The 27,962-nt window shown below is 40.2% G+C and overlaps 1 protein-coding gene across 24 annotated transcripts; it reads left to right on the forward strand.

Moving 5' to 3' along the window:
* Positions 1 to 27,035, forward strand: add1 (adducin 1 (alpha)). 24 transcript variants are annotated; one of them, XR_004894977.1, is made up of 20 exons: positions 1 to 168; positions 8,610 to 8,818; positions 9,895 to 10,057; positions 10,465 to 10,616; positions 11,754 to 11,834; positions 12,032 to 12,181; positions 12,263 to 12,406; positions 12,639 to 12,737; positions 13,085 to 13,258; positions 13,820 to 14,170; positions 16,786 to 16,881; positions 17,008 to 17,100; positions 17,458 to 17,475; positions 18,704 to 18,790; positions 19,664 to 19,820; positions 20,048 to 20,458; positions 21,306 to 21,398; positions 22,364 to 22,401; positions 24,255 to 24,308; positions 24,756 to 24,877. XR_004894977.1 is itself a non-coding variant. In XM_035991269.1 (20 exons), the coding sequence occupies exons 2-19, from the start codon at positions 8,624 to 8,626 to the stop codon at positions 24,304 to 24,306; spliced, it is 2,532 nt and encodes an 843-aa protein (XP_035847162.1). In that variant the 5' UTR covers positions 1 to 168; positions 8,610 to 8,623; the 3' UTR covers positions 24,307 to 24,308; positions 24,756 to 24,967. The 24 variants fall into 24 exon arrangements, 21 of the variants coding, with proteins under 21 accessions (XP_035847162.1, XP_035847163.1, XP_035847165.1 ...); XR_004894976.1 differs by having other exon boundaries at positions 22,364 to 22,397; XM_035991269.1 differs by lacking the exon at positions 22,364 to 22,401 and adding an exon at positions 23,024 to 23,039 and having other exon boundaries at positions 24,756 to 24,967.
* The last annotated feature ends 927 nt before the right edge of the window (positions 27,036 to 27,962 follow it).

The raw sequence follows: 27,962 nt of genomic DNA on the forward strand, positions 1-27,962 counted from the left end.
CGCACCCAAGTAGGATGATGGTGGCTGGGCGGAGCGACGCAGGGACGACGAGCGGAGAGATATAAACCCACTCTGAGATCACCAGGGTAGGGGATAAAGATAGTGAAACCCACCGTCTTGATTTCACCGAGCACTGTTTATATATTTCATCACTTCATCAAAGAGAGGGTAAGCTCGGAACCAATCGATACTGTTTGCATTTTCAGCGGTTTGTCCGGTACAACATGATCCATGTGTGTGTTTTTTAACGTTTGTTCCACAGTCTCGTTGTGTTCCAGTGTGGCGCTCTCTCACTGTTTTGCTAATATGTTGCTCGGTGCAGTCTGCAGAGAGGCGGCTGTGTACGTTTTCACACCGTAAAACGAGCATTTCTGCGTTTTAGTGTTATTAAAAGAACGCGCCTGAGCTCAGACGGTTTCCTGCGTTGAACAACAACAGCCCAGGGGCACACACTTGTGCATGGTGTTTGTCGTTAGCCTGCTGCCCGAGCAGGCCTGTGGTTGCATTATTTTGCATTTCACATGCTCACAGTTACTTGAGCTATTTAATATGGGCTGCTCTGGTCGATGCGTTTCCTAATGTAGTGTGTGTCTCTGCACTGGGTAGGTCTGGTTCCAGTCTGGGCGTGTTTTGGAGCCGAAGGATATCTAGTTGTGTCGTGATGGAGCAGTTTCCTGTTGTTCAGATGGCACCATGTCCTGCATAATAATACATAATAAGCACAGTAATGTCTTGATTGAAAGCGCATCACCTGTCATTTCCCAGTACAAGAGAAAACGATATGCCACACTGCATCAGATAAAGTACTTTATTAATCCCAATGGGACATTGTGTTGTTACAGTAGCCAAGTCAAATCACGTATAAGTGACATGCATTAAACACAACATATAGAAACCCAAAAGTAACAACACCAAATATACAGTATACATGCATGGTAATACACTGTACATTAGTAGTGTAAAATGCAATAAAGTTAGGCTATATCATGATATTTATGCTTGCTTAAGTGTGTTAACACAAAATGTATCCTCCACAAGAAAAAAATCAAATGTTTGCCTCTTCAAGCATCCTCCATGAATTTGCTGCATTTCTCGGTTTTATATATAATTGTTATTTAATCTTCAAGTTTGGGGCAGATGGTCGGACAAAACAATGTCACCTTGGGCTTTGTGAACTTGCGATGACTGTTATTCACCAATTTTATGACATTTTATGCACTTAAAGATTGATAGAGTAGTCGAAGATATAATTGATAAATAATGAAAATAATTGTTAGTTGCAGCGCTATCTAAGAATGAGTTGTAATTCTAGTAAGAGTGTCAGTTGGAGGTTTGACAGGCGATAATAACCTGAGATTTTGTAAAGGTTTAATGTGCCTTGTTGACAGTTAGCCATTTGTTTTTAGCCCCAAACTGGAGAACATAACCACTAAGCTGTTGCAGTGTCTGACTTCTTTGTAAAGTCCCTTCCCCCTCATACTGTATGAGGATTAGCAAACCCAAACTGCCTGATAAAATGTGTGAGTGTTAAGGGATGGTAACTCCCTGGATTTGGTAATTCTGTTAGAATGAGTGAAATTCCCAATGGAGGAAGCTTAGCTCTGTCAGTCTGGCTTAATGTTACCACCCTCAACACACACTACTACACATATACATAGACACTCACTTTAGATACAGAGTGTTTGTTTTACTCCCACTCCCCACGCCCACACCCTTGACTGCAGTGCAGCTGAAAATGTGTTCCTCATTTCAAGTCTATTCTCTCTATTTCACTCTTTCCTTCCTTCCTCCCCATATGTGATCACTTAGCAGGATTTTTTTTTTTTTTAAGTTTGAGATGTGTACACAGTCACTTAAACTTGTATTTACGCCACCGAGGCCACTAAAGATCGAGTCAATATAGGTGTCTATGTTTGGGTCAAATATTTAACCAGCAGAAGGCTGCACAGATGTAAATCATGACAGTACAGCCCAAAGTGGGGCCTAAGGAAACTGTACAGGGAGGGGTGTGTTGTTTCAGAGAGCAATCTTCCACCACTATGTCCCATATGACATGTGACAGCCAGATAAACCCCGAGCCACTGTACTCGCACTCTAACACAACACAGAGTCTGGCATGGCCTTGGTGGTCCGCAGCAGATAATACCTTTCCCATGAATATATTCCCAATACATACAGCACATCTAAACAACAATCATGTCGTTGGCTTCGTCTCAGGAGCTATTTACTTATTTCTTAAATTAAACTTGGATGCATCTCTTGGCTCTAATCTATCTGATCATTCATTTAATGATAGGGTGGAAAAGGTGACATATTTACCAAAGCAGAGGAAAATCTTCTCTTTAGCTGCTAAAAGCTAAAGTTTGTCTTTTGCAGGAAGCATAAATACCTGGAATCTGCACCGTGTGATATAATTGCATAGTGGAAAATGGATAAAGACTTAATTTAATCTAGTGGGTGAGTGGATGACGATGAACTATAATCCTTTAGCAGTCCACCTGACTTCGAAGAAGAAACAAACTTCGGCACAGTGATTCATTTAAATGTTAAAATATCTCCAAAAAGACGATTATTAGGTGAAAAATAAGCTTTGGCTGTGCACGACTTTACTATAAATTATACAACTCACATATTCCCCATTTCTACTTTTGTCCCAGACAGGAAAGACAATTTGGCCAAAATTCCTCTGCTGCCATCTCAGTATTTCCCTGTCTACTCTGTTTAGCTTAGTAAGATCACACAGATGTATACCATGATTTAGAGATTCAAAAAAAAAAAGAAATTAAAATGCCTTTTTTTTTTTTTTTTTTTGCGTGCAGCGTGGTATGATATTTATGATGACAAAGATAATGGCACAAGTTGAAGCAGAGTATCACAAGTAATGTTGCAAGACCTCTTTTTTTTTTCTTGTGGTTTGAGCAAAGAGGTCAGTAATACACACATTTATTGTTTCCTCCTCATGTACTGTATTTTAGTTTGTCTGCTGTTAGCTCATGTTTACATAACGCTGTGACTTCTATGTGTACGTCAGTTACTTTCTGGTGCACAAACCATACATGGGGCAGTGGTAAAATGATACCTAAGGCATTCCTACCAGTTTAGTAGTAGTTAGGGCCTGTAAAAAACACACACACACACACACACACACACACACACACACACACACACACACACACACACACACACACACACACTAAAAAGCAGTTGTTGGTGGATTCTTCGTCCCCAGTAATGTCAAGCATCCAGCTCAGAGATATAAAGAGCCTTGTCCGAGTGCTTCTCACGTCTGAAAACTGCTTGAAACACCAACTGTACACACACACACACACACACACACACACACACACACACACTAAAACTGTTACAGAAAGACCAACTTTTTTTCACACCATAATGATCTTTTCACTGCCGATGGCTTGATTGGCATACTTTTGGAACAAACTAAATGGATCTTTTTGCTTCAGATTGCTTTATTTTTTCAAAGAGCTTAGTCATGCTGAACATTTTTTAAGTGCAAGCTTCCGTCTCTCAAAGAATTATGATAAAATTGAAATATGCACAATGTAGGCCTAAACCCAGTGCATTAAAGTTGACAAAGCCAGCCACTGAGGGATAGCAGAGAGCCTGGTGCTTCTCTACATATGCTATCTCTAGCTTTTCTTCCTTTCTCCTCTCCCATCATTTGCTATTAGCAGCCTCTGTGGAGAATGGAAACATCTGTATTTAGTGGTGTCATTGCAAGTTCAAAACATCAGTTTAGTCAATCATCTAGACGGAATTCAGTTGCTTGTTTCATTTTCCTTTGCCAGTGTGCACTGTTGTGGTTAGCAGCACATAAGTTATGGGTTTCGAAGTAAGAGGAGCTTTTTGCCTGAGGAATTTGATTTTTCTACTACGTTTGAGCGATATGCGATGATGCATATTGTAAAATGATATGTGTAAATGTGTCAACTATCAGACATCTCTTAATATTTTTGAGTTTATTCAGCCTTTGTGGGAAATGCTGCACATCGATTAGCAGGACTGATTTTTGCATCGGTGAGATGAGAAACCTTGATTTGTCAGGTATTTAATTAATCAAAGTGTAGTTAACTTTATCTACAGTTTCTTAATTGATTCCCCAAAAATGTACTAGGTCTAAATTAAGAGATTTAACTAGCAGTCTGTGGCCAACAAACAGGCAGCACAATGAGCACATATAGTACATCTTTGTATAGGCTGCTCTTTCCTTTGCTTACATTTGTGGTGTTAGCAGGTCTAAAAAAAGACAAATCCAAATGTCTCACTCAAAGACAGATGGCATATATTGTACTGTATGAATGTGATTCATCGTCACATTTTTCCTGTTGCTTGGAGACAAGAAAACCCTTGGATGTATCCAGCGCAAGGGTTTTCCACAGTGAAATGTAGGCAGAAATAGCAGCTTTTGATGTGCATAAGCTGTTATATTTTCTGTTTATCAGAGGTCCTCAGTAAACAGACAACTGTCAATATCTTAAAGTCCTAGCAGGCACTCTATAGCAGTGTCGATTTTGCTCTTACTCTAGTCAGAGATAAGAGACAGTCTGGCACTTGCCATCAGTCAGAGCTGGCCCATAGCAGGTCTTTCTATCCACAGCTTAAAAATAAAAATCTGCAGGCTGGGGTTAACTCAGTCATGGTGTCTCTTATTTTTACTTACTATAATTTAGGAAGCTAGCCTAATCTGTGATTGCAATATGCAACTCTGTCTTTACATGGTCACCCCAAAACCAACTTTGCTTAAATAGTTTTTTAAACAAATATTATTCTTTTTCTGCTTTTGGAGAAGCTCTTATGCCCTTTTTTTTTTTGTTCAAACCTGCAGGGCACAGAGTGCTGTCAGGCCAGACAATACAGTGCCAGGACCAGATAGTTATTGTCAGGGCTGCTATAAACTCCTCAACATTTGGAGGGTGGTGCATGAGTTACATATTTAGACACACCCATGGTTCCACTCAATGAGTACAGGATACTTTCCAATACAGATTATTTAATGGCTGCGGTTATGGAAGCCAGGGTGAATCTGCCTTCAGGGAGATGGGCCATGACAAGATGCTCCATTTGTACCATTCCTGCATTTATTTATTTATGTTATTATGCCTCTCTTAAAACTTTCTGGTTGTCATGACTTGTCCCATCCCTGATGCACAATGACGGGTGCTTCTGAGTTTTCAGTTAATATCTTGATACTGAACAAGTGCATTTATAGAACTGTAAAATATCTTAGTCTCCCTGCACATCAGTCTCATTCCATGTGATATGAGTAAAAACCTTGAAACCTCATATTTTATTTTATTAATTGGTTCAATTCTCCATAAAAAAATATAGTATTTGATTCCCAACTTGACTTGGTCTTAATCTAAAACAAATACTATTATTAAGTCAGTGTATGTTGCATTTCTCGAGTCCCTGACATGTTTTGAATCTAACGTAAAATGAGGTGTGCGCCTTGTGACACTGACTGGCTTGCAGCATGATGTTGGCATACAGCTGTTACATAACGGCAATCTTTAAAAGCTGTCCCATGTTTCCATGGTAATGTGTTTTGGTTTCCATAGCAATTGCACTCTTAACAGCAGTGGAGGCTAGCCGAGCCCCCCTGCACCTACATATCTGAGGAGAGATGAGAAGTGGGGGGTCTGGTGAGCCTGTGGTTGTGAGATGACAACATCGTGCATAGATAGTGAAAGCTTCCTGCATCTACGACCATTGTTATTGCTAAATTGTCCAAGAAATAAGCAACCTAAGGATCTGGACATAATTTACACCACAGAAAAAGATGCTCTGGAGATGTTTATGTTGGAATGGTGTCTACTATTGCACAGCTGGATTCAGTTAACATTTGTGGGAGGGCAGAGGGCAGCGTGAAATTACTTCATTCAAAGAAATGCTCCGTGAGATGGCAGTGAAAGCGACCTGATTCAACTCCATTACTAATATTTGTGATGCACAATACGCCTGTATTCCCTTTTATTCTCCTTGCTTTGTTTACTCTGACATCGAGGTCATTATACTGACACAGAGCAGAAAACCCAAGGAAATATGAAAGCCACAGAGAAGATTTCTGCACATCGTCTGATATTCTCTTTGCTCCTGCTGCTCATCTTTCATCTTTCTCCGTCATGCAGTTTTAGTGATACTTATGGTTCATTCATCATGTATTTGCAGGCGTTAGCAGATTTTGTGGCTGTTTGCACTGCAGTGTTGGACCGATGGCAGCCTTGAGACAATCCAAAGGATCCTATTACACAATTCCTGCAGTGCTTTAGTGCATAGAGAGATGGGTCATTGTGAGCAAGATTAGCACTGATAACAAGCCTAAATTCTGGTTTTAGTGCTAACGGTGGATTTCTGAACAAGTATATTCTGCTCTCTAAACAAAAAATCAGCAGCACAAATGTCTTATTTTATTTTTTTTCCAGTTGTCCCGTTGTCAGCAGACATGTTTGATTACCATCGTTGCCGCTAGCAATAAACACCAACATGAACAACAGACAGCAAACGCAGCATTAAACACGCCTTAGTAAAGTGAATGAGATCAGACTAGCAGTCTAGAAGCATTTAGTCCATCTCCTGTAAACCTGGCTGACACAGGGCAGTCTTGGAAGGGCTGCAGACACTGCAGTGTAGTCATTAACCTAATAATAAAATCAATAATAAAGATACGTTATTATTGCCATGCAACGGTGTTGTGTGTAATTGTTTTGGTACTGCATGGTAGCTTAGTTCCAGTGCTGAAAAAAGAGAGAACATAACAAGCAAACGGGCACCAGTGATGATGAATTAACATCCTGGTACTTTAGTTTGTTATAAACTGATATACAGCATAAATAAGATTTATTTAGTTAAACCAGCCCGCTATGAGGTAACTAGCCTAGCAAAGTAGTTGTTACTACCATCTCAGCTTTTGAGTCTAGTGGAATTAATGATTTCTTGTGAATTAATGAATTATGTTTATTAAAGGTAATTATTAACAAATGGTATAGGTGGAAATAACCCATTTTTTAAATATATATTATAATACTGTGTTTTCACTTCATATTTCCATTTTACTGAAGGCAGAGTGCAGCTTTTAGGTCTTATCTGTGGTTCATGTCCGTTAAGTGTTGTTGTAAAATGATCAGTCTTAAAAAACATGTTACACAGTTTACCCAGTCAGCTTTAAACCTTTTTATTTTTTTCTCTCTACAATGTTATGTTGTGATTATGTAATTTCCCCTCATTTAATGTGTTTATGAGGTGAAAATGGACCAAACATTGTTGGCCTAGAATTAGCCAAACCGGTTGCAAACACAAAAACCTTGATTGGAGCAGGTGACCTAAGATGTGTGAAAAAAATGTTGAGTTTGATGTGGAAAATCTCAGTACACCAATAAAAGTGGCCAGCCCTGCCAGCTCTCAGTGTGATACTGGATGCTTTGGGTTTGGTCTGCAGTCGTCATGGTAGTTCTGGCTGAACACTTTTATTGATGCCCAGCCGACTAATGGGCTCCATCAGTTTCTGCCAGAGCAACCCCACATTACCCATGCATGCTTGCACACACACACATTTCCCTGTGCTCATAACTGGGTCTGCATCCTTTAGAGTCAGGGCTTGAGTAGTCTGTTCTGTGACAGACAGGCGGTGACTATTTATCCACACATACACCCAGCCAGCTGGATGGACATGGATCTATAGGAAATCTGTCTCTTCAGTCTCTTTATGTCTCTAAACCCCTCCCTGTTGTCAGTTGGAGGGGACACATGGTGATAATTATTTATCAAGCTGATTGCTACGATACCTTTGGCTATATTTCCTTTGCCCAGCCTTGACAGTTGAGTGGTGTTGTGATTCCAGGAAACACATTGTGGAAATCAATGAAAAGCCATCTCAGCTGGGAAGAGTGTTCACATGATCGTGACAGGAAGTTGGGCAGAGTGTGGTCTGTGTGATTGATTTTCTGGTCTAATGAATGGCGATCCTTCCGTCAGCATCTTACTTCCTCCTACTTGATTTTTCCTTAATTAATTTATACCAAACATTTAAGAAAAAAAACTTTATAATTATATATAAAGTTTCAAACGGACAGTAGATGATTTAATAGTATGTATTATTAGTCTGTTTTAATCCTAATTGATATGTTTTAGGGATAGACTGATTATTGTCCCTAGGCGATCATCGGGCCGTTTTTGGGTAGTTTGCAGATTATCTCTATCTGCGTTTTATTTGCCTGATAACCGATAAAGTTAATTAAAAAGTGCGCTACTTTGGCCCTGCTACAGCTCTGTGTCTGTCCCTCTGCTTTGGTTTCACTCACCACTGAGTCTGACCTTATGTCCCGCCCACAACACTATCTGACTGTCTTTTACTGTGTATTATGTTATGTTTCTAATTTATTAAAGAATTGCTTAAAGCATTTAAACAAAGTTTTGTGTTTGAGTTTGTAACATTCCAAAATCTTAATTTTGACTTAAAGATTTCCATTTTCAATGTAAATGCATATCGGTTCCAAATATCAGTTATCGGTTTCATTAACTAATAATAATCGGTATCTATATCGGCCTTGAAAAACAGTTCAAACATTATCTCTTATCACTCCCTCCTACAGGAGGCCAGCCCAGGATGAACGGCAACTCAGGTGCCGGCGTGGTGACAGCCCCCCCTCCCACCACAGCCCCACACAAGGAGCGGTACTTCGACCGGGTGGATGAGAGCAGCCCGGAGTACCAGAGGGAGAGAAACATGGCACCCGACCTGCGGCAGGACTTCAACATGATGGAGCAGAGGAAGAGGGTCTCCATGATACTACAGAGTCCGGTCAGTGGAGCAGACAGATTAAATATATTCAGATTCAGGAGCATATACTACATTTGCTCGACACTCACTACATTAACTGACAAAAATACTGTGGTCATACTGCCATTACCAGCATGGTAAAATTTGAAAAGGCTCTTTTTAGTGTAAAGGCAGCAGCCTTCTCAACAGCACATGATGGATCCAGATTATTCCCCATCAACAGTGTGTGTGAGCAGCTGAATGCTTAGGACAGAGAACAGCACTGTGTACAGGCCTATTGTATGTGTGAGAAGCACGGATGTATTCAAGTCCTGAAAAAAAGAGCCCAGAGTGGTGCCTATATGAGGTTTTTACTTTGTTAGGGTCAGGTCAGTGTTTTCTCTGTATCTCAACCTTATGTACTGTGAATATGAATTGTATGCAAATTACACTCAGTTGCCTATTTATTAGTTTCCCTAGCTATATCTAATGCAGTCTAATACAATTCAACAGCAACACACACTGCAGCCTCCAATCTGACCATAGTTGAATCAAAACCTCTTTAAAACAGTTGCAACAAAAACCTAACCTTTGTGAAGGTAGGATGTATTGCAGTTTGTTGACTATTGTATTAGAAGGCATTGATTTGTGCTAGGTGTACCTAATAAACTGGAAACAGAGTGTATGTTTGGCTAATGTGTGTACTTGTGTGGTTGCCTGCCCCTCTGCCAATATGGCGTGTCTGTTAAAAAGCATACATTTAAGTTCATGTTACTTAAAGTAACCTAAGCACACTTATCTGTCTCAAGTTTCTGCAAGTTCATTATTATACCTTTTTATTGAATTTAATAAAAAACCTAAAAGGGTTAGTACACTGTATGCTGTCAGAAATTGTCAGCAGTGATGTGAATTCGCAGTAAATAATGGTATGGTTGTTAAAAGCTTGTACACATGGTGCCAGGGTATTAAATTTACTAAATATGGAAGTTGGTTCTAAAATTTCCGTAGCCTCTTAATCTCGAACAAGCCTTCTTTGTTTGGTCATTATGCCCCTATGTGTTTGGTTTTTTTGCCCTTACATTTTTTGGTGTTTTTGTGTCTTTGTTGATGACCGGCAGGCATTCTGCGATGAGCTGGAGACAATGATCCAGGATCAGCTGAAGAAGGGGAAGACGCCCACTAGCCTGTTGGCTCTGCAACAGATCGCAGACTTCATGACCACCAGCATGCCTTCCATGTATCCCGCTGCACCTCAGGGAGGCATGGCGGCGCTCAACATGAGTAAGCAGAGAAGTGTGTGTGTGTGTGTGTGTGTGTGTGTGTGTGTGTGTGTGTGTGTGTGTGTGTGTGTGTGTGTGTGTGTGTGTGTGTGTGTGTGTGTGTGTGTGTGTGTGTGTGTGACTTTTTGACCTCAGCCCTGCTATGTCTGTGCTCACAATGAGGAATGCAGCATAAGCCAAAGTTAATTATTGGACAAAGAGTCCAGTTGGATTCAGACTCCATCTAATTGCTATTATCTGTAACTGAGATTATTTTCTTTCCCGCTAGCAAGGAATCAGGAATGGTTGTTATTTTTGTTTGGTACAGAGCACTATATTTGACAAATTTTTGTTTCTTTTTTTTCTCACTATTGTTTTTATTTGTTGTCAGCCTCTTTCATGTAAGCGAACCCTGTCTTCTCCACTCAGGTTTGGGTATGGTGACTCCAGTGAATGATCTGCGTGGCTCAGACTCTATTTCCTATGACAAGGATGAGAAGTTGCTCCGCTGCAAGCTGGCTGCCTTTTATCGGCTCGCTGACTTGTTCGGCTGGTCCGAGCTCATCTACAACCACATCACAGTAAGATGAGATTCTTTCTTTATAATATAACTGAAAATGTTGACTGAATTTGTCATTCAGCAGTTCATTAAGATATATTTACCTTAATCTGTTCCACATAAAGAACTTGCCTGAAAATTATCACATTTAAAAGTAAAAATCCAGTGATAGTTGTCTGTGCATTCATAGTAGGGATGCTAAAAAAATAAATTCTGATCCATAGCTGACCAATGTTAACCGATCATTAACTGTTACGACAAGCAGGCAACGAGTCTCTGTTCACCTGTCCGTGAAGCTCGGACCTGCGTTCCGCGTCCATGGACAGCTTTGGACTTATACCGGTCACGCAGCCACGTGGACATGGATGGATGTCGTGGACACAAGCAGCCACGTTCATGGAACCGCTTGTGCGACCGACACAAGTCTGCAGCTGTCGGCGGAACGTATGTCCGAGTCTGTTTCCACCGCATCCAGCTGCGAGGTTGTAGCTGTGTGTCTGCTTGGCATACTCTGTGTGGGACGGCCGATTTAACCCGCTAGTCCTCATATAGCGGCGTGTGTCATGTAGCAATCCGCTGTGATCGTCGTCCAACAGAGAGCCACAAAATAGCAGAAAGAGAGCTTAAAATTTGCAATAGCAACTTAAAGTGGCAACCATTAAGGTTTTAGTTCTAGTTGATTTAGAAATTCTATTAGAGTGAAAACAATGGAATTGTGCTGAGAGTTTAGCAGTCTGTAGCATATAAATAGAATATTTCTCATTCTAGAGCTGGAGTCTTGTTGATATATGAGCTTCAATTTTTCATAATAAATGTTGTTTTTTCCTGTTTTACTGATAGTATTAATCAGTCAAAATTTGTAATGTCGCTTAACGATTAAATGGTTAATTATTAACATAACCTAATCCATGGGTACATTGCAAACAGGAGCTAGCTAATTCAGCATTTTTTTAATGGTGCCATTTTGCCAAAATGTAAACAAATATATGCTCAAATTCAACAAATAGTGGCCACATTGTACATGTTCAATGCTATGTGGGTATATGATCTGAATTGTAGGTTTATAATATATTCTAAGAAGGTATGCTTTGGTGTGTGTAAGTGAAATGAACATTAAAGTAACACTATGATCTAATGTGACTGTCAACTGGTCCTTTAGGTCAGGGTGAACTCAGACCAGGAGCGCTTCCTAATTATCCCTTTTGGGCTCCTGTACAGTGAAGTCACCGCTTCCAGTCTGGTGAGAATCTGTGCTGATCTTTTATTAGAACTGCATGTCTTGTCTTATGGTTTCTTTCTACTTTTATATCAGTGATATCTGTGAGCATTGGTGTACTTCTCTTGTGATAAAATATGTTGTAATAAGTGAGATTCTTAAGTCATTCAACTTAAACCTATTGTTTTGAGTAACCTCTTGTTGTCTGCCCTCCTGTCCAGGTGAAGATAAACCTTCAAGGTGAGATAGTTGACCGAGGAAGCACCAATCTCGGGGTCAACCAGGCCGGCTTCACTCTCCACTCTGCCATCTACGCTGCACGGCCCGATGTCAAGTGTATTGTACATATACACACATCTGCGGGTGGTGCGGTAAGGAACAGCACATACAAATGAATATACCCGATATAAACACAGAGTCTGATGTCATTTGTTGCGTCTGTTTGATTGCAGGTGTCCGCCATGAAATGTGGCCTGCTGCCCATCTCGCCTGAGGCACTGGCCCTGGGTGAGGTGGCCTATCATGACTACCAAGGCATACTGGTGGATGAGGAAGAAAGTACCCTCATACAGAGGAACATTGGGCCTAACAGCAAGGTAACAGCAGAGTGTATGTCTGTATGTGAAAATAACAAACAAGATCAATATTGCTTCCGCAGCAGCTGTGCAAATGTCAATTTGAAATGTAATAGTTTTATTGGAAAAACCTGCTAAATTCTATTTATTTATTTTATTATATGATTTTATCTATTTATTACTTCTGTAACACATGAGACTGTGCTTTTCTTTGCCTTTTTTTTTTTTTTTTTTTATTTCTCCTCTCTTCCAGGTGCTCATTCTAAGGAACCATGGCTTGGTGTCTGTAGGCGAAACAGTGGAGGAAGCTTTCTATTACATCCACAATCTGGTCACTGCCTGTGAGATCCAGGTAGGAGGCACGCTGAACTCTGTAAAGGAAATATGAAATATCACTTGGGAATTGCATGTAGCGCATGGACATTTATTTATGTCAAAAGTATTATCACTTTGCTTTTATTGTGATATGATGTATAGAACCATTTTGTTTTCATTTCGGTTGTTGTATTTGGCACCATATGTTTGTCTGCATTTTTCATAACAATTGTCTTTGTCCCTTGTCTCTCCACATTTTTATGTGTTCATTCTTGATGTCTGTATGCGTGTTTGTGTGTGTCCTCATGTCCACATTTTATTTTCCTTCTGTATTCTGGATCTGTCTGTGGTTTGTCTGTCGGTATCCCTCCCAATTTCTTTCAGGTGAGAACACTGGCCAGCGCTGGAGGGCCAGATAATCTGGTGTTGCTGGACCCAACGAAATACAAGTCCCGCCCGCGGGTCCCGGAGCCAGCCATCGACGGGCCTTCTACACACCCCAAGTGGCTAGTTGGGGAGCAGGAGTTTGAGGCTCTCATGAGAATGCTCGACAACTTGGTAAGTACAAAGAGAAGGGGGAAACGTTTGCTGTGGAGTGGTAGTTCTTCATTCTTTGAACACTTTTTTTTAATTTAATTTTAATTTATTTTTTATTTTGGATAAACTGTCCCTTTTTTTAATTTCTGGAACCCTGGCTACTGGATGAATGACTACCCACTTCTCCACTCTCTCAGAGTGTAGGCTTTAAAGCAACACTTTAGGTTTTCCTCTATACCGACCACAATGGACAATATTGGATAGTGGTAAAACTGACTCAGTAATGTCAGTTACACAGCAATCTATCTAAAGTTTGCTAACATTAGCTAGCATTAGCCACCATAAGCTACTGGTCATACCAGACCAGAATGTATTGATTTGAACAACGCCGTGTTCTATTGCCGATTAAAGTAATGTTTTGTTTAAGAGAAGAATGTATTATTTCTTCTTTTAAAACATAGTCATAGTTACATAGTGTTTACTTAAAAGTAGCTACTTAAAAAGTATTTTAAACATTGATATACAGTTGGTGTATTAATGATTTGTTAACCCCTGTTTTATGTTTGTCTTCCTGTTTCACAGGGCTACAGGACAGGCTACCCTTACCGCTGCCCAGCATTGCGAGACAAAGCTAAAAAGCACAGTGAAGTGGAGATCGCTCCCTCCACCCACGGTGGTTACTCATACGGGGAGGACAGTGACTCAGGTGCTCGCTCCCCAATGAAACAGAGCTTCCAGCGCGGCCAGCGTGACAAGACCCGCTGGCTCAATGCCGGCGGCCGGCCTGACGAGCCCTGCGAGGATGGGCCCGACGGCAGCAGTCCCAAGTCGAAGCCTAAGGTGTGGACGAACATAACACACGATCACGTCAAACCCTTGCTGCAGTCTCTCTCGTCTGGTGTCTGCGTGCCAAGCTGTATAACCAACTGCTTGGTCTGTGCCTACCTTATTGTTCATAGTAAAGATTTTACAGCTACCTTGTTGGTGGAAATGGGCAGGTGGTCGGCATCCTTAGGTTCTGGGGACAGTGAGGAGTAGAAGTATAGTTCAAAGCTGAAACTGTTGTAAGTGCTAGGCTAAAAATGGAAGTTGGTATAATCCTGCTTTTCACTACTTTTGGGCTTTTTAGGCTCACTCACTGTAATTTCAGATGTCCTATTAACCCACCTTTCAATGCAGTTAACTCTGCTCTGTTAATTACTTGGTAGCATAGCTGTGAAGATTTGTTGACCCTCCTTGCTCAGTTTTCCCTTCTGGTCTCCTAATGCTTCATGATGCCGGGCCAGCTGCCCAAAGCATGCCCCACTGCATGTGTAGTAGTGAAATGCATTGTTGGTGTTGCTGTTTTTCCCAGAGGAGCGAGCAGCAGGGGTGTGGCATGAGTCCTCAAGTGGGCAGGTGAATGTGGCAAGACACGGTGACGTTGCTGCTAACCACACTTTTGCTCACCGCCCCGCAGTACACACACTCTTAGTTTTGTCTTTGCATGTTGAAGTTGTCCTTTTAACTTTGTTGCTCAAACACGATTCAGCGAAAAAGGACAAAGAAAATGCAACTACAGTGAGTTTTGAGGCTATATTGTTGAGCGTATTAATAAGATTTACATTGCCCGTATAAATGAGGGAGGTGGTGGCATGTCTCTGATAATCTTTTATTAGAATAACAACAGATACATTATAAACATCTGATAAGAAAAAAGAATTGGTATAAGAAAAAAAGCCAAATTTTGCTTTGCCAAAGGGGTTATGCAGCCTGCTTTTCTAATTTTATTTTTCCTCAAACACCTTCAAGTGCTCCCAGTTGTACTTTTCTGTTTTTTTCTGGTTTCATTTTATTCTGAAAATCGTATTTCAACCCCTCAAGGCCTGCATGAGTGGATTTGTTTGGAAAACAAAAAAGCCATACAATTTGACCTGACTTTTGAATCAATTATCTCCTGTTGGGAAAGTAGGAAATGTTGTGTTGTGAGACTCTTTCTCAGTGAGTATATCACTTTTACATGTTCATCTCATACTCAACCAACCCAGCTACTTCCATCCAGAAACCTTCCCTCATCTAGCCCCTGGTTTGGCAGCTAACCAGCCAAGCTTAAAGTAAACACAGGAATAGAGTCATGAGCTTACGCTTTCCACCGCGAATTACATGCCTAGTTTAAAAAGGTTAAACAAAGTATTTTGCATGAAAGCTGAAGATTTGATGTGTATATTCACCCGCTGCTCATTCACTTTGGTGCAAGAAGTGGGTGCAAACTTTATTTTTTTCCCTCCAATCATGCTGAGCATTACCAGGTTTACAAAAACATTGTGAAAAGTAGGTGGGGTATTTTTTTCCACATTTAAAAGGAAAATGTCAAGACACTAAAAGGTTTCATGCTCTGCAGGAACGCTACACTCTTGTCTTAGTTTGCAGCGTTGTGGCTTTTCTTTTATCCCAACGTGTGCGAGTGTCCTCGGGTGTGTTTCTCTCTTATCTCTGTCGTCCTTGTTGTTGTGTATCAGCCTAGGAAATGACTATGGTGATGCCAGCTCACCCCTCACTGCCACTCTCGCTTCGTAAGCCAGCCTCATCATCTGTCACCCACCCAGCCATCCATCCCTCTTGCCACCCCCCCCCTCACTTCTCCCTCCCTGACCCCTTTTACCTTTTCTTCTCATTCTGTGATGTTTTCAGTTAATCTTCAGTGTGCTCCTTCTGTTTGTTTTCTTAATCTAATAGCACATCAATGATGATGACAAATGGTTTTCAGTAGTACAAGTACACTGTTAGGCTTTAGTCGTTGCATTTTTAACGGTCGTCATGCGCGAGGTCTGTCATCAGTTTCTGACTGAGCATCAGTGACACTGATCACTTCAGAATTATTAATCCAAAAACGGCGTCTAACCATAGGGAGGATTTTTAAAACGGTATTTCCTCTCTGTGTGGGCTCCTAAAATCTGTCGTATGTCAAGCTTTTACTTCTCAGCAGCTTTAAAAAAAATCATGAACCACAACTCTTATTGTATCACTTCAAGCTGCCTCTTGCAGGTTCATCTGCGAGTTTCTGGTGTGTTAGCATTGACTTTTCTGGATGAATGAGAAATTAAAAAAAAAAAAAAAAATTCCAGAATACTTGATAAAGTCCTTCCTTTTTTTATGACATTTAAGCTTAATGCAACAGTTTCTCAGTAAAAAAAAAAAAAATTGGATCAATCATGTGTCAGGACAGCTCTAGCGCTCTTCATTTTAGATCATTAAGTCACTGCACCACATTACTGGGAAAATACAATCTAATATGGGTTGATAAGTGAGCATCAGAGAGGTAATGTTGTAAAACAATCCTTCACTTAATTCATAGAAGTAGAAATTAATCTCATCATCATTGGTTCACTTTTTACATTTAAACCCTTTTACAGCCATCCAACGTTTGTCCATTTCAGTTCAGCATGATTCATGTATTGTGAAGCCTGCATAGTATTTTGTATATCTATTTTTGTGCCTGGGTTTTCATGTCATTCAGTGTATCTGGTTTTAGTTGTTTTTTTAAAAAACATTTTATGTGGTGTTTACAGTGGACAAAGGAAGACGGACTCCGCCAGTCTGCCGCAGCCAATCAGTTCATCCCAATGAACACCAACCCAAAGGAAGTCCTGGAAATGAGGAATAAGGTATCACGTTTGTCTCCTTTTTTACTGCCTTTTTACTTTTAGTGAAGCAAAGACCATCTGAGACTCCTGAGGCACATGGATGCACGATAAGTTTATCATTCTCTTTATGACTTCAAATGTTTGTAGATCCGGGAGCAGAACCTGCAGGACATAACAACAGCAGGGCCCCAGTCTCAGGTTCTGTGTGCCAGCACCATGGTGGAACGCTCCTTCACCCAGGTCAGTGTTTGAACTCGGCACATACAAACCTCGCTGCTACAGCAATCCTGACCTGGAGATGAATATGTGTCTCATACTGATAATATACTTGAGAGTCTGTGCAGTTTGGTCACTTTTATGCAGTTTAAATAATAATCCTAATATATTCTGTCCAGGTCTGGAGTCACCCCCTAAACCAAAATGCTGCAAATTGTGAATAGTGTGGGTGAAGTTGTCCTTAGCTTTAATAAAAAACAGTGACCTCAGTTTCTGAAGGAGTAACTTCACCACTAATAACAGAGAGCAAAACATAGCCTCCATGTTTTGACCCAGAGAATGGGGTGACTTTGTAACTGTCACATTATTCTTTGACCACAGAGATTGTCAATCTGGCAGGTGAGTTGTGTTTGGGAGAGGTAACCTCACTCTGCTCTCCAAAACTCCCAGCTCAGGTTGTGGCCATATTCATACATTGTTTTTGTTTTCTCTTCTTCATTTCCTTTTTTATATTTTTATTCTTTTACTTTTCTTTCCGGTAGTACAGAGTTGAGGCTGTTATCTGTCTCAGCACTTTCAGACTAGTCATTTTGAACTCTTGCATTGTTCAACTAGATCCCCACTGCAGTCCAATATACTTTTATTTCTGTGCATGCACTCTTTATCCTATTTCGATATGTGAAAATGGAAAGAGGCTTAAAATTTGACTTAAGAGTTCAGTTTGCATGGTTTGCCCTCCCTTCGCTGGGCAGCTCAATTCTTCCACTTCCTGGACATTTAACCCAAACACCATGAGCAGCAGGACATGGACATGAAACAGAGCTGCTAATTATTTTAAAGTGCACATTAACCAAGTTTTAGGGCTACCTAAAACTTATCCCAGCATGTCCGTAGCTAGACCAAAGGAGGCCTTGGTGTACTGTTATTTTGTTAGATTCAGATTGTATGGACTGCATACTGTATAGAGTATAGAGACCCCCCCCCCGTGTGGATCGTTTGTCTTTACAATGCATGATCTCGGCTATTTGTTCCATCACTGCTATGCTTTTCACAGCCCCACATCACTTTCCAGAACCATCTCGCTTTGCATTTCCAATGCTTGTGAATGTCTCTATGGTATATGTGTATGCAGAGGTGGAAAGTAACTAATGAAAGAGGAATGGAAAACAATTAACCCTACTCTTTACCAAGATTTCACACATTCTTCTTTTTAATGAAGAAAAAAATGCAACTACTTTTTAAAAAGGCAGACTTGCAGAGCTTTATAACCAGGAGGACGTATTCACTTTAAGCCTCTTTTCTGAAAGGTAATCTCTCCAAACTTTACATTTGGGAGACTTATAAGTGTGTATTCTTATTGAAATGGTCATGGTCAGGTTGACAAATTGGATCCCTGTTACCCAAAGTAGTAACCTCACATGTGCTTGAGGATTACTTTCATATTAGTACCTAATAGCAAGATACCAAAGTACTCTTTCCACCTGTGTGTGTATGTGTGTGTGAGAAAGGTGGAATGTTTCTGAATGTCTGCACACATTCGTGCCTGCCTGACAGACTGCCGATTTGAATGTGCTGGTGTTTAAGAGTTGGGTTGTGCTCCCTCCCCTCACTGGGTTTACTATTGCAGGATGCCCCTCTGTCTGACTGTACAGACACTATTGATGGCCTCGATGTGTCCGAGGGGTCCTATAGTCCTGCTAAATCAATTAGAAAGGTACTTACTGCTCCAGTCACAAATATTCACCTGTACTTCACATCATCCTCCAGTCTTTCCTCTGAGTCTGCAGATAGACACTTGATATCTGGGCTTATATAGATGAAGTGAATAATAGTGCTAGAATGAGGCCATTTTCTCTCTTATGCTTGTATGGTGACCTAGTCTTTCCTACATGTTTATGAACTCTAGAGCCTGAGAACTTTGGATACAGTTAAATTTAATGTTTGTTTTTTGTGGCAGCTAGGATTCTTGAAAGGTTGGGTATCTTTGCTGTCATGAGTCTGTCTGCAGGAGAGATTTTCACCTTTGTTTCAAAATGTATTGTTGAAATGGGCAATAAAGAGGGCAGGTATTATATCCAGTGATGGTGGTGTTTTTATTCAGGTAGGAATAAAAAAAAAAAGTCCTTGAATAAAACTAAAGTTTTTGGTTTAAAGAACACAACTATTGTAAGTTTACTGCAGCTATGCTTTTTCTGCTTCACTTTGACTTTTTTCTTGTGTGCCTGGTGATATAATATTGGCTTGAACTTTTTCTCAGATCTGTCCGTGCTTGGCTTTTATGCATCAGTGTTGCTGTATAAAATGAAACAGGAAAAATGTTGCTTATTCCTAATATAATAAGAAGTAGCCTGTTATTTTACATCATAACGTGTGGATTTTGAAATGGTGAAACATCATCTATGGCTGATACTTCTGCTCACGCTGCATCATAGTTATGTGTGTAAACGGCCTCTGATCTGATAATCCAGTTCAATGAGAATTTCTGCATTCTACAGCTAGTTTCTTTTAAATATATATATGGAATCCTTCTATGTGTAACCTGCAGTGACCGTTACCTCTTTCTACCTTCCTTCTGTGTGTCCTGAAGGGGGAGCTAGTGACCGCATCCAAAGCCATCATCGAGAAGGAGTACCAACCCAAGGTTATCGTCAGCAAGCAGGGTCCCAACCCCTTCACCAAACTCACCGACCAGGAGCTGGAGGAGTACCGCAAGGAGGTGGAGCAGAAACAGAAAGGGCCTGAAGGTAAAGCTGACGAGTGGAGATGATGAAATGTATCTAAGTATAATGTGAAGGGGGAAAAAAAATACTTTCCACACCCCCTCTACCATGTTATTGTTTTTTATATATATATATATATATATATATATATATATATAGCGCTATATATATAGCTGCATTTTAAAATAAACATGCTCATGATAAAATTTTTAAAGGATATATGCAATAAAAGAATATTTACCTTCCTGCAGAATCACTTTATCTCTCCATACACACACATACACATGACACAGTGCAGGGACGAGACGATAGTAGGGAGGGATCAGCCTCCAGCGTACCCTATCCTGAGCCTGAAACGCTACCGAGGGGTCGAGCCTCCGTCTCCACACCTCTGCAGTCTGCCACTGAGTCACCCAGCTTAGAGATAGCCCCACCTCCAACTGCCACACCGGCCTCTGAGCTGGGCTCTTCCTCCATCGTCCTCTCCAGTGGGGCTGGGCCAGCTCAGGGCGGCACGGACTCTGCAGACGACGTTTTTTCGACAGCAGAAGAGGTTTTTTCAGCTCCAGATTCCCCACACAAGGAGTTCCACTGCGCCGTGGTGCGAGCCCTCAGCAAGGAGCCCTCGGTGGTAGAGGCAGCTAAGGCAGAGCAGGCTCCAGGTACATCAGATGACGCGGAGTCGTGCCTAAAATCCGGCCTTCCGCTTCCCTCCTCCCCTGCTCAGCCCTGGTCCGTCTCGCACACTGCTGCACTGGGAGTGTGGATATCCCTGCCTGGTGTGTCCTCTCCTTTTTCTTGGGGTTTGGAGTCTGCTGCCATTGTTTTACCAAGCATCCTCCCTACCCACAGTTCAATCTTCGAAGCCTTTGCTTGATTATTTCCCACCCCATCCCCTCTCTCTGATGCCTCAGAGGCATCAGAGTTCTGGCAGATCAGATAGCTTTCTGCAGTTTGATTGGACGAGGAGCTGAGTAGAGATGATGCGAGGAGCTAAAAGCAAGCTCATTCTAAAATTTGAAACCATCCCCCTCACTTTGAGGGCGCCCTCTTCGCAAGTCTAAAAGTGCTTTTGCATTGGAGTGTTATGCTAACCTTTTTTGAGGAAGCTGTGTCTGAGCTCAGTAATCCAATCAGAGCATCCCATGTGTGGACATAATTGTGTCCTCCTTCTCTTCCTGCTAACATGTCCTGGATATGTCTCTGTTGGTGTCTACTCTCCCTCCTGTACCTCTGACTGATTTCCAATCAAAATGAACGGTAGTTTTGGTTGGTTTAGCTCTTCGGGATAAGTTAAGGTTGATTTTTACTGGTATCGTTTAAAAAGCGTTTGCAGTGTTCTCCTGATTAAAGCTTCCTCCTTGGTTTGGTTCTTTGTGTTGTCCTCTTTCATTTGTGTTGCAATGTTGTTGGTGTCGACCTTTTTTAAGATTCTTTGAATGTTCAATCAAAATTAAATTATTATGTGAACAGTTTCTGACGGTTTAATTTCTGCTGATCTTCATTTAGACCAGGAGCAGCTTGAAGAGCCTGAGGAGGCAGAGCCCAAAAGTCAGAAACCCACCACCACTCCACCCAGCACCCCCGTCAGAGCAGAAGAAGGTAGGTTGGCCCGACATACTTGACACTCCTGGTGCGGCCTGGTTCAGCATGGGTTTCTCCAGTCCTCTTGCTGGGTTTTGGGGCTTTTCTAGGGTCTACAGAGGGAAAGCAGAAGGCTTCTGCCCGTCTACCTGCCTGCCTGTCTTGGGGTCTGTTCATGTTGTGGTCTTTAATAATACTACTACAGGTGCTGTGCTGTGTTTACTGTAATAACAGGCCAAGAGGTTTTGATTATTTAATCAGGTTTATGCTATAAGAAATGGGAAATGGCAGGCTTTCAGATGTAATGTCAATTAAATAGTTTGAAAAGACATATATTATACATACATCATTAGGGTTGGGTATCCGATACCGGTGCTAAAACGATACTTTTAAAATGGTGCCGACATATCAGTGACATATTGAATAGAAAGGACAAAATTTATTTGTCAAATTTAGCATTTATTGATGGCCCTGTGCAGACGTCACACTATTTTTTTATGTTTATTTTTCTCCCTCTTGGTCTTTATTACTATTGGATTACACCTATGTGAACAGTATCCTCCATGATGATACAAGAACGGGCTCTAAGAGTTCTTCATTTATAAAGTAATTGGCATTATTCCAGTCATACACCTCAAGTTTTCCCTTTTTTAAATGAGCTACAGTTCACATGAGGGAGGAAGGTAATGAATAGCTTTGATCGCAGGTGTAATCTAATACCTGAAATGTTGTTATATAACAAATGTCTCGATGTACAGTAACTCCTTTGCCCCTTCACTTCCATTCTCCATCATTTTGGAGTCTACTAAGAATGGTTCCCAACCATTCTTTTAAGATTTTCTTCTGCCGTTTTTATTTCTCTATTTCACTTTTTTTTTTTTTTTTTTATTTATTTTTGTTTAACACTGTGCCTGTGGTTTGATCTGCATAGACATTTGTTTCTACTTGTTCTTTTTCTTCTTTGTGGCTGCGATTACAATCAGGAGATGGAAATACAAAAGAGTACCTGTTGCCATAGTAAGTACGTACTGTTCCAACTCCTCACCACCCTCCTAAATCACCTGTCACCCTCTATTCCTGTTTTTGATCATGTACCCTTTTTTCTTTGCATGGCTTCACTAGTAGAGCTGTTCTGTGGTCTGAACTAACCCTTATTCTGGGGTTTGAGACTGTTCAGTCGGTTTTAACTCTGAACTCCTCTGAATCTCTTTCTTGGGGTTGATGGGGGTTATTTCAGAGCTCCTCCCTTTTTTGTTTTGTTTCCCGTTTTCAAAAAAAATGTAAGAAAAATGACTGACAAGAAATAGTTATCTTAATTCATTTTCCTTATAATCTTATTTCAGGTGTGATCCTTAGATCTGTAATATCATGCATTAAAGTCCCATTTACTGGACTGATAGTGACCTGGTCCAAACTAAAGTGGAGGGTGTTCCTGAAGTAAATCTCACAGCTCACCAAAACCTTTTTTATGTTGGATAACCTCTCTTTTCCTCCTGCCAATGAGTCACTGTCTAATTAACCAACCTCTCTTGCACATGTGCACATTTTATCAATGTTATATGACACTGTATATTTGTGTTCCATGGGGGGGGGGAGATCAGGTAATGTTTTGAAAATGTGATGAATGTTTGTTTGTCTTCCAGACGAGTCCTTTACCAGGTACATCAGTGCTTTATTTGGGTGTGGCTTTCCAACCAGACTCACTGCTGTCAGCTTTGCTGAGACTCTCTGTTGGTTTAGCTTGAAAGGATGGTTGAGGTCCGATGCTTTTGGCTGTGTGGTGTTGTTTAGTCCATTTTATCTGTGTGTGTGTGTGTTTGGCCCCATCTCCGTTCTGCCAGAATAGAGAGATGTAAAATGAAGACTGCTGTGGGGACTAGTTGGGTTTTCTCAGGTCTTCACAAAGGGATTTTCTCTGTGGCATGTGCGCATTATTAAAAATGAACAAAGCTGTAGTTGTGTTGCACTTGGCTGCACTGTGTCAGCTTGTATCTGAGCTTCAAGCTGTGGTTTGGATGCTGTTTGGGCCATTAATCCTGGAAGGTCTGCTGGAGCAGAGCTTCTGGATCCAGCACCAGCACTTGTTTCTTGACTCTTTTTAGCTGGGAGTATTTAAGTTGTATATAAGGATGACGCAGGCTTTTCTACTAACTATCTGGTGATGGTGCATGGACACTGATGTTTGCAGATTTTTAAGATTAACTAATTATTTTTATGTTTAGCTAGCTAGCCATTATCATTAGCCCTGTGCATTTGATCATGTCTTCTGACTTTTTAATGTCAAGTTGACTCAAATGAAAATATTGAATATTTGCTAAACCGTCTTAAATGTGGATTTTGCTCAAGCTAACACGCCCCATAGTATTGCAGGGCTGCTTAGCCCTAGTATTAAAGTATAGTATGATAAGGAAAATCTAATAGACTGTTAACATAACCCTCTTCAGAAGCTTACTATAACATACTTGGATAAACACAAAGGCTAGATTAATTTAAATATTTAAAAAACAAAATCAGTATTAGCAAATTGATGTATCATTCCAAGAATAATTTATAGATTACTATACTTCATTGTGATCTATGTAAACGGACATACAAACTGTTCTTGCACTCTTTATTAAGAACAAAGGGAACATCTCGAGTTAGTCATACTCCCAGCAAGTGGATTAGATTGCAGTCAAATGATTATTCAAGGCCTAATTTTAACTTATTTCACCTGAGGGCTGCGCCAGTTCTACAGTAATTTAACTTGTTCCCCTCCCCTGACTTTTTATGTAAATTCGCTTGTGTGGTCATGTTATTAAAAACTTTGAAAAAAAAAAAAAAATACAATATTTTCACTGTTGTAGAAATTGATTTTTGCTTGTTTGTACACAGGGTGCAAATGAGCCAGGGAACTGCACTCATTAAGATTTCCCTCATTAAATGAAGGTAAATCAGAAAAATGCTGTGTAGCAGCTTGGGATAGTGATTCAATGAGAGATGCGTTTCTGTTTTGTAATGTACGAGAGACGGTGCATCTTGGTTTGGCTTTTGATCAGAGGAAAGTTAGTGTGTGTTTGTGAATTTAGTGGGAATGTTGCCTTTGGAAGTGTTAGACTTTTTTTTTATAATTCGATTGCTTAAAGTCGGTATCATCTTGAACTGATTTTTTTATCAATCATAGATGGATAAACTAAAGAGCCAAGTTGTGTGGTCTTGTGCAGTAACGAGGGAATGCTTTTTTTTTTTTTTTTTTTTTTTAAAGTAGAAAATCATGTGGATTTAACAGCTTATTCAGCGGTCGATATGTAGTAGCCTCAGTGGTGTGTAAGCTCAGCAGCACAGATCCATCAGTTTGTCCTCTGAGGTCAATAACACTCTCTCTTTCCCCATTAGAGTCCCTGCCAGAACAAACCTATAAGGATGAGAGTGACGCCGCCACCCTGAGACAGACCCTTCCAGATTTAACACCTGATGACCCCTCCGATGCCCCAGCACTTCCTGCAGAAGACTGCCCCTCTGCCCCTGCCACCGCAGACGCAGCTGAGGTGGAGGAGCCTGCGGACGCTGGCGACCAGGAGGGAGAAGAGTCTCCCAGCAAATCACCCTCCAAAAAGAAAAAGAAGTTCCGCACCCCTTCCTTCTTAAAGAAAAACAAAAAAAAGACAGAGTCCTAAATTAGAGAATGTTGGATGTTGGATCGGTCCTCAAGTCTGGCCTCTGCCTCTTTTCATTTTCGCTTCTTGTCTGCTATCAATGCACCCTGCGAGCAAGCCACAGTAACACACAGTTAAGCTTTTTTTTGTTGTTTTGATATTATTTGTCGCTGGCTTATTAACCTATTTTTCCTCGTTAGTGTGTGCCAATTTTGTATACAGTGTAAAAATGATTGATTGCACAAAGGTTTTAATTATTAGAGGCTTTTTAGTTGTGAGTGATGCATTCTGTCTAGTCCACTCCATCTGGCCTTTGATGCATGTCTATTACTACAGGCCCACACTTAATTAGGGTTTGAGGGTGAGATTTTAGGGTTTTATCGACCCTCATTTATTTTAAAAGAGTATTACTAAACTGTTGTAACCACTAGAATGTATTGGGATTGTATCAAAAATATGTCAGTGTCTTTCAAAAACCGTGAATGCAGAAAGAGAAGCTTTTACTCATTTAACTGGTGGTCAATTTGGACAGTGAGAACTACAAATTGCATAGTGCTAATTTTACCCTGTGAAGCTGTGCACCCATGTAAGTACATGTTAGCGGGCCAGGAAAACAGTTGGGATATTTTCAGGTAATTAATAATGGAAAATGCAGTCATACAAAGTCAATATTAATGTTTCCATAATCAAGTGTTTTCATTAAATCATCCACAAGCTAAATTCCATTTGGCCATTTGACTTTTTTATTTTATTTTTTTTAACTCAAAATCTTCTACCCACACAAGCATTAAACACGGCCTTAACTTACAGTTTTAATGAATCCGCGGTGCTGCAAACCTGCAGATAATCATGTTTGAACCTGGTGATGTTGAGCGTGGTTCACAACCATGTCTGAGTCATCCCGGGAAGCGTCAACAAGCTTTGTGCTTGTTGATTATTCCAAGGGTTGATAATATATTTGCTGGAAGTCTTTTTAGTATGAAGGAATGTGTAAAAAATAAATTCAGTTATCTCAGTTTTTTTTTTTTCTCTCCATTTATTCTCATTATTTGAGCCTAGCTTTGTTTTGCATTTGCCCCTTAATTTCTCTCAGTCTGTAAAAAGTCAGAAGCAGACAGAAATGCTACATATTGTGAGATTTCATTTTTGTTCTCGATTTATGTATTGCTTTTTCTCACAACGTAGATTGAGCCATGATTGATTGCGGTGAGAGAGCACTGTGAACCTCCTCTTTTATAAACCACTGTCTGGGAGCTCATACAACACGTTCTATTATAAACATAGATACAATTGTTACAGTACGTGAAAGCTGCATGATCAATCATATGTCCGAACCCTCAACCTAGACTTTCCTGTGTAAAACTCCACTCTGAGCAAATACGACTTTGTCATTGAATACCTGTGTGTTTCCAGCTGCAGCAAAAACACAATGTACACTGGAGAAGCATTTTCTTTTTAGGTCACTGATGTGTAATCAATGGTGTGATTGCAAATGAGCGTTGTTTAAGGTTGCAGGGCATTAATACATAGGCCATCTCCATGCATTAACTGTTTTAGTTAAGGTTAGTCGTCAGTCTAACTCGTGATGAACCAAAAGGCAAAACTAACGGGAAGCATCACCTAATCTAAGGCGCTTAATAAACCTTGGTTCATGACAGATGGTGTATCTACATCATCACATACAAGCTGAGAATGTCTAACTCATGAAGGACTTTGTGTAGAGTACTTAGAGTGTGTACTATCCTTTAAATGAGTGTAACTACCCCTTTTATTTGAATTATATATTTTATTTTAGGTTTAGGACTAAAGTCCTTGTTATGGTTTTCATTTGAGTCAACCATAGATTTTTTTTTTTTTTTTTTTTTATCTTGCAGCTATGCTGATTTGTATTCTCTGTCTGAACTACTTCCAATTTAAATGTCTCATCATTATACCATCTACAGACTTAATACTTCCACCTATCTTTTCTCATGGTTCTGCCTCTTTTACAGCCATGAATAAAAAACACTATTGAAAATCAGTATTGTGTGACTGTAGTCATTTACGTAAACAGATTAACTTTCCATAAACCATATTTTTATTAGTTATTCAAACCAAATTTAAGAGCAGACGTTATAAAGTTACCTAAGCTAATGTATGATCAGTTTAGGAAAGCTTGGTAACAATTAGGAGCCCTCGACTCTAACATTAATATAAGAAATTGTTTTGGTATTATAATTCATGAGGCTAATAAAATGAGATTTTCAATAACATCCATTTACATTTAGTTAAAGTGTAAAGATTTAATTCCAAATTCTCTTTTATATGTTTAAGTTTGTTTCAATAAAGTCACATTTATATAGATCAGTGGTTTCCAACTTTTTTTTTAACTGCATGTATGAGTTGTAACCTCTATCAAAGAGGGATTTTCTCTTTTCAGACTTTTCCATTTGAGTATGTTAAATTGTCAAAGAATATAGTATTTAACAATATGAATGCAAAAATTTGGAAAATGTTTAAAAAAAATAGACTATTTTGTGTTGCAGAGCTTCTTTTGTCATTCATGTTTGCAGGTATTTGGCCATAAACCAAAGTATTGGACAAAATGACATTTTGGCCAGATAAAAAGTCAAGAGATCAAGGTTATTACACTTCATCCTCTGGGGTCCATGAATGTGTATAACAAATTCCACAGAAGATAGAAAGATATTTCAATAAAGAGCTAAAATGTCAACCTCATGGTGGCGCTAGAGGAAAAGACTGAGGACCCCCAATTAGACTACATCGCCTGTGAACCATGAATGTACCAAATTTGGTGTCCATCAAGTAGGTAAGTAAAAACTTTTGACCTGCTGGTAGCACCAGAGGAAAAGTCAGTTGAAATGTTACCTCCAAGGACATTTGAATAATCTGTTGTAGGCTACATTTCATGGGAAATCATCGGATGGATGTTGAGGAACTCTGAACT

The sequence above is a fragment of the Sander lucioperca genome, chromosome 14, assembly GCF_008315115.2.
Source record: "Sander lucioperca isolate FBNREF2018 chromosome 14, SLUC_FBN_1.2, whole genome shotgun sequence".
Classification (NCBI taxonomy): domain Eukaryota; kingdom Metazoa; phylum Chordata; class Actinopteri; order Perciformes; family Percidae; genus Sander; species Sander lucioperca.

Coding starts and splice junctions, on each gene's coding strand:
- add1 (XM_035991261.1), top strand. CDS start 8,624: ATGAACGGCAACTCAGGTGCCGGCGTGGTGACAGCCCCCCCTCCCACC. Junction 10,058..10,464: donor CATGGCGGCGCTCAACATGA/GTAAGCAGAGAA, acceptor TTCTCCACTCAG/GTTTGGGTATGGTGACTCCA. Junction 10,617..11,753: donor TCATCTACAACCACATCACA/GTAAGATGAGAT, acceptor CTGGTCCTTTAG/GTCAGGGTGAACTCAGACCA.